Source organism: Coregonus clupeaformis, chromosome 8 (assembly GCF_020615455.1).
Source record: "Coregonus clupeaformis isolate EN_2021a chromosome 8, ASM2061545v1, whole genome shotgun sequence".
NCBI lineage: Eukaryota > Metazoa > Chordata > Actinopteri > Salmoniformes > Salmonidae > Coregonus > Coregonus clupeaformis.
Genome location: NC_059199.1, coordinates 44,772,601 through 44,787,192, shown reverse-complemented (window position 1 = coordinate 44,787,192; position 14,592 = coordinate 44,772,601). Strand labels below are relative to the sequence as shown.

Here is a 14,592-nt window from a genome sequence, read left to right as displayed (position 1 = left end):
AAATGATTGGTCAGCAGATTGATTTGCTGATATCCTTAGAATCCCAGGAATGTCAGCAAAGGGCTGTCTAATTCCGTAAGGCCTCACTTTTCACAAATGTTCTTTAGTGGAAATCTCACCATTGGCTACTGAACATACATCAATAGTCAGTCCTACTACCATTAAAACTTCAATATATCTTTGATGTCAAACTAATGACACTCCACAACAATCAAGGCCAAATAAAATCATCAATTATATTTTCTGGAGAAAAAAAAAGTCTGTCAACTAACACATTGCCTTTTTCCTCCCTTATCCCTCCTTATCCATCAACACTGACCACTTAATTTGTCCAGCCATCTGCCCATAGAACTCCTTAATTAAACATTTAGCTGGAACTGGGATTACTGGTGGCTACGGAAAAAAAAACAGGTGAACGAGAGAGAGAGAGAGAGAGAGAGAGAGAGAGAGAGAGAGAGAGAGAGAGAGAGAGGGAGAGGGAGAGAGAGAGAGAGAGAGAGAGAGAGAGAGAGAGAGAGAGATAGATAGATATATATATATAGAGAGAGAGAGAGAGAGAGGGAGAGCGAGAGAGAGAGAGAGAGAGAGAGAGAGAGAGAGAGAGAGAGAGAGAGAGAGAGAGAGAGAGAGAGAGAGAGAGAGAGAGAGAGAGGGAGAGTTAATCATGGAGCTGATTAAAGTAGCACTGGCAGAGAGATGGGAAGGGAGGAAGGTGACGGACTGAAGAACCAATTTTGTCTCAAAAAGACGCAGAGGCTTTGAAGTCTGTCCACCATCTGATTGGTTCCCTGTCTTTGTACGGCATATGTGATTGTGACAGAGTGTATGTCTGTGTGAGCTGGGAAGAGAGCTAGCTAAAGCAACTGCCTTCACAGACCAGGATAACTGTGGTTGGATGGTGTTAACAGTTTTCTGCTGTTGTATGGAATTTAAAGGCCCAGTGCAGTCAAAATTCTGTTTCACCTGTGTTTCCTGTGTTCCTGGGCCTCCTGTAGCTCAGTTGGTAGAGCATGGCGCTTGCAACGCCAGGGTTGTGGGTTCGATTCCCACGGGGGGCCAGTATGGAAAATGTATGCACTCACTAACTGTAAGTTGCTCTGGATAAAAGTGTCTGCTAAAATGTAAAAATGTTTTATATCATATTGTACAACAGCTGATGAAACAAACACTGTAAAAGTGTGAAAACATTTGATCAGTGTTATTTCCTGATAGTTGCTGGTTGAAAATATAATCTACACAGGACCTTCTAATCAGCAGGTTTGCATGGGTGGGAGTTTCGGCTTTCCATGGTGACATCACCATGCGGTAAATTGGTTAATAGACCAATAAGAAAGAGAGCTCCAAACCTCTTTGGCAATAACAGCTAGTTTTCAGTTTTCCCCTCCCTACTCAGACCACTCCCAGCCAGTCCTAGCAAAATTCTTGCTTGAGAAGTGGAAGTGAGATGGCGGTATCACTGTGTTTGTGGAGGTGAGATGGCGGTATCACTTTGCTACTTTGTTTCTGTGGGTGAGAAAAGGCAGGATATTTTCCCCAGACAGAGGTTCCGGTTGTGGGCTGCAGGTGTGAATGGAGGGAGTTCCCTGGAGGTCTGGTGGGGGAGCATAGCAGCCAGAGGTGATGAAATTTGCCACTAATACACACACACATGCATACACACACACGCGCATACACACACACCTCTCTGTGTCCGCCTGTAAGGACTCACTGCCCTCAGGCTGTGACACAGAGACCAATACACTGGTACAGTAGGGGCATAACAGGCCACTGGAGTCTCATTCCTCTAGATTTATTTGGTAAAGGTATAGCTCTTCATTGCATAATCACAGCATATTGTACTGAGAACTGTATGTGTAACGCTGCCTATGCTATTGATTAGACCTGTACACACTGACCTGTCTCCTCTGCCTCCTGTCTCCTCTGTCTCCTCTGCCTCCTCTGTCCCCTCTGTCTCCTGCCTCCTCTGTCCCCTCTGTCTCCTGTCTCCTCTGTCTCCTCTGCCTCCTCTGTCCCCCCTGTCTCCTGTCTCCTCTGTCTCCTGTCTCCTCTGTCTCCTGTGTCTCCTCTGGCTTTTCTGTCTCCCATGTCTCCTCTGTCTCCTCTGTCTCCTGTCTCCTCTGTCTCCTCTGCCTCCTCTGCCTCCTGTGTCTCCTCTGGCTTTTCTGTCTCCCATGTCTCCTCTGTCTCCTCTGTCTCCTGTTTCCTCTATCTCCTCTGCCCTCTCTGTCTCCTCTGTCTCCTCTGTCTCCTGTCTCCTCTGTCTCCTCTGCCTCCTCTGTCTCCTCTGTCTTCTCTGTATCCTGTCTCCTCTGTCTCCTCTGTCTCCTCTCTCTCCTCTCTCTCCTCTGTCTCCTCTGTATCCTGTCTCCTCTCTCTCCTCTGTCTCCTCTGTCTCTTGTGTCTCCTCTGACTCTTCTGTCTCTCCTGTCCCCTCTGTCTCCTGTCTCCTCTGTCTCCTCTGTCTCCTCTGTCTCCTCTGTCTCCTGTGTCTCCTCTGGCTTTTCTGTCTCCCATGTCTCCTCTGTCTCCTGTCTCCTCTGTCTCCTCTGCCTCCTCTGTCTCCTCTGTCTCCTGTCTCCTCTGTCTCCTCTGCCTTCTCTGTCTCCTCTGTCTTCTCTGTATCCTGTCTCCTCTGTCTCCTCTGTCTCCTCTCTCTCCTCTCTCTCCTCTGTCTCCTCTTTATCCTGTCTCCTCTCTCTCCTCTGTCTCCTCTGTCTCTTGTGTCTCCTCTGACTCTTCTGTCTCCCATGTCTCCTCTGTCTCCTCTGTCTCCTCCCACTCCTCTGTCTCCTCTGTCTCCTCTGTCTCCTGTCTCCTCTTTCTCCTCTGTCTCCTCTGTCTCCTCTGTCTCCTCTCTCCTATGTCTCCTCTGTCTCTTCTGTCTCCCCGTCTCCTCTATCTCCTCTGTTTCCTCTGTCTCATGTGTCTCCTCTGTCGTCTCTGTCTCCTGTGTCTCCTCTGGCTCCTCTGTCTCCCATGTCTCCTCTGTCTCCTCTGCCTCCTCTGTCTCCTGTATCCTCTGTCTCCTCTGTCTCCTGTCTCCTGTCTTCTCTGTCTCCTCTGTCTCCTGTCTCCTCTGTCTCCTGACTCCTCTGTCTCTTGTCTCCTGTCTAATTTTTCTCCTCTGTCTCCTCTGTTTCCTCTGTCTCCTGTCCCCTCCAGGCCATACATGAAGAGGATGAATTCCACTGTACATATTCATCAGTGCTGCTAACCGCCCCGGCCAAGCCCTGGAGGCTTCTCTGAGCTAATGTTTGACTTCCTCTATTGCTCTGCCACTAGACTAGATCAATAGCAGAAGGCGCCCAGAGAGGCCGGAGAGCACATCAGACTGCCATGTGGATGGCCGTGTTCTAACCAGACGCATGCGCATAGGCAGTCGCGCATAGGCAGTCACACACAGACACACACACACCGACACAGACACACACACACACAATCAGTGTTTACACACACTCACACACGCGCACGCACCAAAAACATACATACACACACACACAATCAGTGTGCACGCACACGCATACACGCATGCGCACACACACAGACACACAAACAAAACACACACAAACACACACACACAAGCCCCACTACGTTCACTATGTAGGGGTTAAAAGGGAGGGGTGAAAGAAGGGGTGAAATAAGGGTGAAACTACAGAAAGGAGTGAAGGCTTTGGTTTCAGTGGTGAAACTGACCCGCGAAACTAGTACCACTTGTTGTGGTTCACACTGGGGAAGTTAAGGAATTGAGGCGGTGGCTCTCCATGTGGGTCTAGTACATGGGTGATGTGTGTGTGTGTGTGTGGAAATGCAGAGCCACGATGAGGTATTGGGTATAGTGTGTGTGTGTGTGTGTGTGTGTGTTTGTTCCCCATGATTATCCTGTAATAGACATACACACCTATATGCTGATGCTTCATAAAGGCACATTAACAAACCAATGAGTATTTTCTGATCTGATATGGCACTCAAATACACACAAATAACAAGCTTTTTTATAACCTAATTTAATGTACTGTAATCCCTGTACAGTTATCAGATGGACCAACAATCATAGTGGTGGGAAAATAAGTATGAAATCACTTAAATGAATTACTGCAGAGTATGAGCCTCTTATAGACCTGGAGCAAATGTGATCAATTATTTTTCAAATACCATTTCGGTATTAAATATATATATATATATTTAGCGAGGTAATTGACTGAGCACACATTCTCATTTACAGCAACGACCTGGGGAATAGTTACAGCGGAGAGGAAGGGGGATGAATGAGCCAATTGGAAGCTGGGGATGATTAGGTGGCCATGATGGTATGAGGGCCAGATTGGGACTTTAGCCAGGACACTGGGGTTAACACCTCTATTCTTACGATAAGTGCCATGGGCTCTTTATTAACCACAGAGAGCCCTCCAACACTACTTCCCGCAGCATCTGGTCTCCCATCCAGTGACCAACCAGGACCAACCATACTTAGCTTCAGAGGCAAGCCAGCAGTGGGATGCAGAGTGGTATGCTGCTGGCATCATATTATGCAATACAGTGAACATGCAATGCAGCAATACAGTGTGCTTTCTGTGCTGCTTTCTGAATAGATGGTAATGGTGGTGCTGTATGTCATCGCCCTGGAGACGCGCACGAACGCACTATGCACACAAACAGAGACATGCAGCTCAGGCAGCTACCCTGGCAGAAGGATCCCAGGGAGATGAGGCTATCTGGGCTATCCATGTCTCCCTCTCTGCCTCTGTTCTCCAGCAGCCCCTAGGGACTGGCCCAGTGGCAGACCACTTCACCCCAGAGAGGCAGAGGGAACTGCGGGGAGAGAGAGGTCACAGTGGGGTGGTGGTTACGGAGAGGCTCAGGAGGACTATGGTGCACTGTAATGCCCTAAAGGAGATCAACCTTTTCTCCACTCTCAATACTGGTTATGACACAATCTCTCCATCTTTCCCTCTCTACCTCTTCACCCAGCTCTCCTTCACTATTCCTCTTTCTCCCTCTGTCTCTGCTTCACTATTCCTCTTTCTCCCTCTGTCTCTCCTTCACTATTCCTCTTTCTCCCTCTGTCTCTCCTTCACTATTCCTCTTTCTCCCTCTGTCTCTCCTTCACTATTCCTCTTTCTCCCTCTGTCTCTCCTCTTTTTACCCATCCCTCTCAGCCAGTGGCCGTATCCTACACGCACGCACGGACACGCACACACACACACACACACACACACACACACACACACACACACACACGCACAAACACGTCTTCTCTGTGTAACTGTCTTTGAGACATACTTGCCAGCCAGACTGATCTGTGATCTGTTGGAGCCCTCATTTCTCCATAATGTTCTTGGTTTAGAGCCACTAATCGTGATGAAATAACCTTTACTGTGGCGTGGGCCTGAGGAAATGTCCTCTCACAGTTCCATGCTAAGTGACACACTTACAGTAGAGCTAGGTTGCATGTTGCGAAAAGCGAGCATAGCCAATAAAAACACTGGGATTGACAGTGACAGTCCCAACGACTATTATTCTACATTAGTTCTTAATCTACATTAGGAAATAAGGATGGAACCGTCTCTAAAATTAGCTCTCAGTCTTAGAGAGAGCTATAATTAAAGAGTCATACTTTGACATTTCTGAACTGTATTCATACACATTAATGTGGCTGGTGCCTGGCCTAGCAGCTCTCTAGAGTTGAATAAGAATGTAGACATTATTCTAAGCCTGTTCAACATAGGTGGCTGTGGACGACTTTATGTCATTTTGCCCCTATATGACAACACACATGTGGTCCTGACACTCAGTTACATTGTGGTGTGTGTGTGTGTGTCTGTGTGCACATGTACGTGTGTGTACATCACTCTGTGTGTGTTTGAGAGCATGACTGTGTGTGTATAATTGAATCAGGATGGGGCACATTGGGAGTGGGGAGGGCCCAGCTGTTGCTTAAAGGTCTGGCCAGGTTCGAGGTCAGAGTCCTAGGTAGAGAGTCTCACGCTGGGGCCACTACAACATGGCTGACCTCAATACTGAAGGCTTCATGCCACTGACCTGGTGGGACTTGGAAGGTCTTATGACAAACACAATTTGGTACCTAAATAGTACCTGTTTTACTGTAGAAAAAAGTATGTATTAAATATATAGAGGGGGTCATTATAGTAGTGGTGGATTGTGCTACCAGCTCTCATAGTATCATGTCAGAATTAGACGTTCATCCATGTTTCTCAAACATCACATTTCGAAGTTGTTCCAAAAGTAGAATTTTGAAGTGTTTAAGGTTAAATTTAGGCATTAACTCCAAATTCTTAAGGTTAGCCATTAACTCCAAATGGTTAAGGTTAGGGTTAAGGTTTGGGATAGGCTTAAAACAAAAATATAAAAAACAACTTTCTATCGCTGGATTCAAACTTGCAACCTTTGGAATCAGAGGCAGATTATTACCACCATCCACCATCCACAACACCAGACCTACTTGAAAGTAACAGCACTCACTGTTGCCCCTAGTGTCCGTTTTCCATGTCATCTCCCAACATCCTCAGACATGGATGGATGTTTTTCACGCTCAACAGTTTCCCGTATGTGTTAAGAATGGTCCACCACCCAAAGGACATCCAGCCAACTTGACACAACTGTGGGAAGCATTGAAGTCAAAATGGGCCAGCATCCCTGTGGAACGCATTCGACACCTTGTAGAGTCCATACCCCGATAAATTGAGGCTGTTCTGAGGGCAAAAGGGGGGGTGCAACTCAATATTAGGGAGGTGTTCCTAATGTTTGGTATACTCAGTGTATATATTGTTGTTATTCGTTATAATATTGATAACGAATGTTCCCTAATGAATCACCATTACCCTTCCTTATGTCAAAGCAAGCCATGTCCCAGGCAGAATGGTCCAAACAGACCAGGAGTCTATCTCCTGTTTCTGTAATGTGAGGCAGATTAATGATCAAGTACACCCTCTGGACAGGACACTAGTCTATCTCCTGTTTCTGTAACGTGAGGCAGATTAATGATTGAGTATACCCTCTGGACAGGACACTAGTCTATCTCCTGTTTCTGTAATGTGAGGCAGATTAATGATTGAGTATACCCTCTGGACAGGACACTAGTCTATCTCCTGTTTCTATAATGTGAGGCAGATTAATGATCAAGTACACCCTCTGGACAGGACACTAGTCTATCTCCTGTTTCTGTAATGTGAGGCAGATTAATGATCAAGTACACCCTGTGGACAGGACACTAGTCTATCTCCTGTTTCTGTAACGTGAGGCAGATTAATGATTGAGTACACCCTCTGGACAGGACACTAGTCTATCTCCTGTTTCTGTAACGTGAGGCAGATTAATGATTGAGTACACCCTCTGGACAAGACACTAGTCTATCTCCTGTTTCTGTAATGTGAGGCAGATTAATATTCAAGTACACCCTCTGGACAGGACACTAGTCTATCTCCTGTTCCTGTTTCTGTAACGTGAGGCAGATTAATGATCAAGTACACCCTCTGGACAGGACACCAGTCTATCTCCTGTTTCTGTAACGTGAGGCAGATTAATGACCAAGTACACTCTTGTATCAGGAATAGCCAACTGACTCACCGTGACGCCATAGAAGTTGGTTTCGTTCATGACGTCCAGCACCAGCTTGCCCACCTCCCGGTCGTCCACGGTGAAGTTGTGGTACATGTCCTGCCTCTCCTTGTGCTGCAGTACATCCATGACGCGGGTCAGGGTCTTAGCTATCACCCAGATCCCGTCGTAGGCGAAGCCGTGGTACTTTGAGGGCTCCACCCCCTTCTGCTGCAGCTCTTTACTGTACTCCCTCTCATACTCCTTAGGTGTCTGGATGTAGAGAGAGAGGATAATCAATGAATCAATATCTTACTTCTTAGTTGTTTGAATGTAGGGAGAGAGTTTAGATATGATTGCATCCCTAATGGCACCCTATTCCCTACATAGTAGGGGTGTAACGATCCATCTACTACATCGATGTATCGATTTATATTCCTATGATCCAACTACATCGATCTGTGCTCGGCGAGTTGGCCTTTTGGACAACATATATCAATCTAACATCGTTTTAAAATGTAATAAATAGATTGTATCGATACTAGGAAATAACCCATTGGATTTAAGCACATCAGACTTTATATGGATGTTTTTTCTTAGCACTTTTAATGATAAAGGCTTTAAACATTACTCGATTCAGTCTGCCTATCCGTGACGTCATCGCCCCGCGCCAGCAGCAGCGCAAAGACGCAAAGACAACAAAACATAGCATGGCGGACGACAGAGGAGAAGCCGACGAGCGAGAAATTATCAAGCCACCATTGCGGTCCTTACAAGAAACAGGAATCTAGGAAACTTCACCTGCACTGTCCAGTATCCAGGTATTTATTTCAGTCACACTGGTTGAATTTTTGGCTAAAAGGTTACTGAATCGATTTCAAGTCACTGAATCGTTTCGGATCGTATCGTTCTAAATGAACCAATATCGTCCTTGAATCGTATCGACAACCACGAATCATGATACAAATTGAATCGTTGTTAAAACGAATCGTTACACCCCTACTACATAGTGCACAACTTTTGACCAGAGCACTATAGGGACCTGGTCAAAAGTAGCGCACTATAAAAGGAAAACAGGGTGCCATTTGAGACACAGAGGTAGACTAAAAAGCATGTTCAATGGAACACTCACCCTTCCAGAGATGCCCTTGACCTGTTTGGCGCTGAGCGGTTCAAAGTCCACAGCGATGTATCCCTCCATAGCGGTCAGCAGCTTCTTGGTGGTGCAGTTGGTGGAGTTGGCCTGCTCCCACCAGTTCCCCTGGTACCAGCCTGGTATGATCCACTGGTACTTACTACCATACATGTTCAGGTTGTATGCCTGGGGGAGGGATGTTTTGTTAGTACACACAAATGCATGTCGATGTAAACACACACCACATACAAACACACACAAGAACACACTTTCAATACATTACCAGTCAATACATTACCAGTCAATAATGTCAATATAAATTTTTTATTTATTTTTTTATTTAACCTTTATTTAACCAGGTAAGCCAGTTGAGAACAAGTTCTCATTTACAACTGCGACCTGGCCAAGATAAAGCAAAGCAGTGCGATAAAAACAACAACACAGAGTTACATATGGGGTAAAACAAAACATAAAGTAAAAAAATACAACAGAAAATATATATACAGTGTGTGCAAATGTAGCAAGTTATGGAGGTAAGGCAATAAATAGGCTATAGTGCAAAATAATTACAATTAGTATTAAATAGGCTTTCAGCTTTTACTGAAGCTCATTATGGATATCATACCATACATCTGCAGCCCCCATGACAACTTGAAATGTGTGTGTGTGTGTGTGTGTGTGTGTGTGTGTGTGTGTGTGTGTGTGTGTGTGTGTGTGTGTGTGTGTAGAGACAATACTCACACAGCAGAATACTTTGGAGGCCAGATTCTCATCAAACTGTCCGATAATGATCCTCACATCATTATCCTATAGAGATGATAACAGACAGGAGATGTGTCAGTCTTCCACTACAAGCAGCTAAAGAGATGTGTCAGTCTTCCACTACAAGCAGCTAAAGAGATGTGTCAGTCTTCCACCACAAGCAGCTAAAGAGATGTGTCAGTCTTCCACCACAAGCAGCTAAAGAGATGTGTCAGTCTTCCACCACAAGCAGCTAAAGAGATGTGTCAGTCTTCCACCACAAGCAGCTAAAGAGATGTGTCAGTCTTCCACCACAAGCAGCTAAAGAGATGTGTCAGTCTTCCACCACAAGCAGCTAAAGAGATGTGTCAGTCTTCCACCACAAGCAGCTAAAGAGATGTGTCAGTCTTCCACCACAAGCAGCTAAAGAGATGTGTCAGTCTTCCACCACAAGCAGCTAAAGAGATGTGTCAGTCTTCCACCACAAGCAGCTAAAGAGATGTGTCAGTCTTCCACCACAAGCAGCTAAAGAGATGTGTCAGTCTTCCACTACAAGCAGCTAAAGAGATGTGTCAGTCTTCCACTACAAGCAGCTAAAGAGATGTGTCAGTCTTCCACTATAAGCAGCTAAAGAGATGTGTCAGTCTTCCAATACAAGCAGCTAAAGAGATGTGTCAGTCTTCCAATACAAGCAGCTAAAGAGATGTGTCAGTCTTCCACCACAAGCAGCTAAAGAGATGTGTCAGTCTTCCAATACAAGCAGCTAAAGAGATGTGTCAGTCTTCCACCACAAGCAGCTAAAGAGATGTGTCAGTCTTCCACTACAAGCAGCTAAAGAGATGTGTCAGTCTTCCAATACAAGCAGCTAAAGAGATGTGTCAGTCTTCCACCACAAGCAGCTAAAGAGAAGTGTCAGTCTTCCACCACAAGCAGCTAAAGAGATGTGTCAGTCTTCCACCACAAGCAGCTAAAGAGATGTGTCAGTCTTCCACCACAAGCAGCTAAAGAGATGTGTCAGTCTTCCACTACAAGCAGCTAAAGAGATCATTAGCAGCAGTTACATCACAATAGTGCACTTTGCATAATATACATATTCTATGCAAATATCACCACATTAAGTATTCCTAAACAAAGGTAATAGCTGTTGTAGCATGAGAATTTGATTGTTTATTGAAAATAAACGTGTGACTTTCCCGAGTGGCGCAGTGGTCTAAGGCACTGCATTGCTGTGCCACTAGAGAACCTGGTTCGAATCCAGGCTCTGTCGTAGCTGGCCACGACCGGGAGACCCATGGGCCAGCAGGGATGTAGCTCAATTGGTAGAGCATGGTGTTTGCAATGCCAGGGTGTGGGTTTGATTCCCACGGGGGGCCAGTATGAATTTCGTATTTATTTTTTTAAAGAATAATGTATGCACTAACTGTAAGTCGCTCTGGATAAGAGCATCTGCTAAATGACTAAAATGTAAATGTAAATGATATGGGCACTTTAAAGAGGTACAATCTTAATTTGACCAGTTTCTCACAGCAGGAAAATAATCCTGCAGCAACAGGAAATGTGAATTATTAATGAACATTTTTGTAGGGGTTGATGCATTTTGAGTTAGGATAAATAAATTCTGACATTTTAATTGGAATTTACAAACTTACAAACCGCACAGGACAATTCTGTGGAACAACAGAGTGATTAAATTAAGATAGCACATATGTAGCTGTTGATATCAGTGTGATTTTCTTTTTTGCAACTTTTTTATTATTCAATTCCAACCAGTCATTCGAAGATTATCACATCAGTGTGATTTTCACCTCATCAGTGAAGTGTAAGGACTACAGGGAACTGGCCTGCTGATGTGGGTGTTGTGCAATGTCCCAAATGGCACTCTATTCCCTTAATAGTGCACTACTTTCAACCAGGGACCATAGGGCTCTGGTCAAAAGTAGTGCACTATAAAGGGAATAGGGTGCCATTTGGGACTCATTTGTGGTGTTTCTTAGCTGGCTATAGGGCAGAGGTGAGGCAAACAGGCAGCAATATCACAGGCAGCAACTGTCAATTCATAACAACTCAGCCATTACTGTCAGCAGGGAGAATTGCTACAAGGAATTGAGAGCACATGCTAGCATGATTAAGTTAGTAAATAATTTACCAGCTCTTCTGTAGGAGCATAGGATTGAAGTCTGAGGTTCACTACTCTGTGTCGGTAGTGCACTGCATAGACCGCCCCAACCCATACAATCACACACAAATAATTTGATTCATCATTGAAACAGGAAGGCCGTGACTCAAAGTGAAGCTTGACTCAGGCTGCATCTCAAATTTCACCCTATTCCCTATACCCTATGGGCCCTGGTCAAAAGTAGTGCACTATGTAGGGAATAGGGTGCCATTTAGGATGTAACCTAAGCCAGTGCCACAGGCATCAAGTCTAGAAAAGGTCAGTTTTGACTGAGGATAGATTTCTATCCAGCTTGAACCACAGCAAGGGTGAACGGTCTTTGCCATTGTCAACAATTAATTTCACCTTATACTGTTAATTTAGTGAAAAAGCATAGCTTGTCTAGTACCCATGGTCAATATCTGTCAAGTAATGCAATAAACAATCATAGACTTTCTCTGAAATATAGGACACTGATATATAATCGATAAGCCCGCTATCATTGTGACATGCAATGGGTGTTTTATCACATTTGTATAGATCTCCTTGCTATACAGGTCAAAGCATTTCCGATGTTGCTTGCTATGCATTTTCCATTGATTGACTGAAATGTAGGTAGTGTGTGGCTACCATACGGGACATAAATCAATTTGGTCAAAAACCCTTCACTTCCCTTTGCATCTTAATTACAATCTCTTCCTGAAAGTCCATTAAAAATCTTCCTCAACATAAATTATTTTGTCATCAGTGAAATTACTTGCTTCTCTGATTGGATAGAGTGAAGCTGTATTTCTCCGTCCACTATCTAACAAGTGGGGCAAGGTTAGGGAAAAAAATCTGAAAGTAATGTGCATTCTGACTGAGTGACAGTTGAGGACACTCAGACACAGACACACCCCTCTGCGTGCTGCTCCTGCAAGTGGGTGGGCCTATGCACTCCAAGGCCCACCAATGGCTGCACCCCTGCCTAGTCATGTGAAATCCATAGATTAGGGCCTATTGTATTTATTTCAATTGACTGATGTTCTTATATGAAATGTAACTCAGTAAAATCTTTGAAATTGTTGCATTTTGCATTTATATTTTTGTTCAGTGTATTTAGGCATATTAAAACACAGTATATATGTTAATTAGATTGACGCACAGGTGCGTCAATCAACTGTAGGGGGCCACCCTGCCCACAATACCTAGAATGTTACACTGGACCGTACTCAGAGCCAGAGTGCATGCTGGGAGCAAGCAGAATAGTTGGAGCTTTTATAATAAATAATAATAATATGCCATTTAGCAGACGCTTTTATCCAAAGCGACTTACAGTCATGCGTGCATACATTTTTGTGTATGGGTGGTCCCGGGGATCGAACCCACTACCTTGGCGTTACAAGCGCCGTGCTCTACCAGCTGAGCTACAGAGGACCACTTTTGTGTGGACCACTCTGCTTTGCAGCCACTTTTCCTTTTCAGAAGCCCTTGGCTCGGGTTAAACCAGGCTCTCGTCCTCCCGGGACTGAATGGTGCCCCTGTTCCCTGGAGGAAGGCACTTAACCCAAATGACTCCAGCTGTTAGGGAAGTGGAGATGGACATTTCCAGCCCAGAGAGACCTGGCACCATCCACCATCCTCTGTACCTGGACCCAGGAGAAAATTGGGCTTCATATTTGGTCCCACGATCTGAAAAATGGGCCCCGGACTGGAGGTCTCCAAGTTTTAGTGTGACACTTCTCAATACAGGTCTGTAATTGACATGTGGCGCTAGTTGCCGGTGGAACTGTTACATGTAGCTCCTTTAACGTTGTTCTGTTTGGATCCTGATGGTCTCTTTGATGAAGTTTTGTTATGGCTATTCTGTTTGACTTTCAGATCAGGTGGTTACAGTACAGTATGTACGGATTTTTTTTTTCTTCCCCTCATCAATATACACACAATACCCCATAATTACTAAGCAAAAACATGTTTTTAGAAATTTTAGCAAATTTATCACAAATAAAAAATGGAAATATCACATTTACATAAGTATTCAGACCCTTTACTCAGTACTTTGTTGAAGCACCTTTGGCAGCGATTACAGCCTAAATTCTTCTTGGGTATGACGCTACAAGCTTGGCACACCTGTATTTGGGGAGTTTCTCCCATTAATCTCTGCAGATCCTCTCAAGCTCTGTCAGGTTGGATGGGGAGCATCGCTGCACAGCTATTTTCAGGTCTCTCCAGAGATGTTCGATCGGGTTCAAGTCCGGGCTCTGGCTGGGCCACTCAAGGACATTCAGAGACTTGTCCCGAAGCCACTCCTGCGTTGTCTTGGCTGTGTGTTTAGGGTCGTTGTCCTGTTGGAAGGTGAACCTTCGCCCCAGTCTGAGGTCCTGAGCACTCTGGAGCAGGTTTTCATCAAGGATCTCTCTGTACTTTGCTCCGTTCATCTTTCCCTCGATCCTGACTAGTCTCCCAGTCCGTGCCACTGAAAAACATTCCCACAGCATGATGCTGCCACCACCATGCTTCACTGTAGGGATGGTGCCAGGTTTCCTCCAGACGTGACGCTTGGCATTCAGGCCAAAGAGTTTAATTTTGGTTTCATCAGACCAGAGAATCTTGTTTCTTATGGTCTGAGAGTCCTTCAGGTGCCTTTTGGCAAACTCCAAGCAGGCTGTCATGTGCCTTTTACTGAGGAGTGGCTTCCGTCTGGCCACTCTACCATGAAGGCCTGATGGGTGGAGTGCTGCAGAGATGGTTGTCCTTCTGGAAGGTTCTCCCATCTCCACAGAGGAACTCTGGAGCTCTGTCAGAGTGACCATCAGGTTCTTGGTCACCTCCCTGACCAAGGCCCTTCTCCCCTGATTGCTCAGTTTGGCCGGGCGGTCAGCTTTAGGAAGAGTCTTGGTGGTTCCAAACTTTTTCCATTTAAGAATGATGGAGGCCACTGTGTTCTTGGGGACCTTCAATGCTGCAGAAATGTTTTGGTACCCTTCCCCAGATCTGTGCCTCGGAGCTCTACGGACAATTCCTTTGA

General features: G+C 45.2%; 1 protein-coding gene across 1 annotated transcript in view; it reads right to left on the bottom strand.

The window, feature by feature from the left end:
• LOC121572543 (gamma-aminobutyric acid type B receptor subunit 2) overlaps nucleotides 1–14,592 on the bottom strand; it is a 345,717-nt gene that overhangs the window by 111,517 nt on the left and 219,608 nt on the right. Inside the window, exons 5-7 of the mRNA XM_045222027.1 lie at nucleotides 9,431–9,496; nucleotides 8,687–8,875; nucleotides 7,585–7,827 (exon numbers count right to left, since the gene is read on the bottom strand). Of these exons, the coding sequence (XP_045077962.1) occupies nucleotides 7,585–7,827; nucleotides 8,687–8,875; nucleotides 9,431–9,496 (498 nt within the window). The remainder of the gene's footprint in view (nucleotides 1–7,584; nucleotides 7,828–8,686; nucleotides 8,876–9,430; nucleotides 9,497–14,592) is intronic.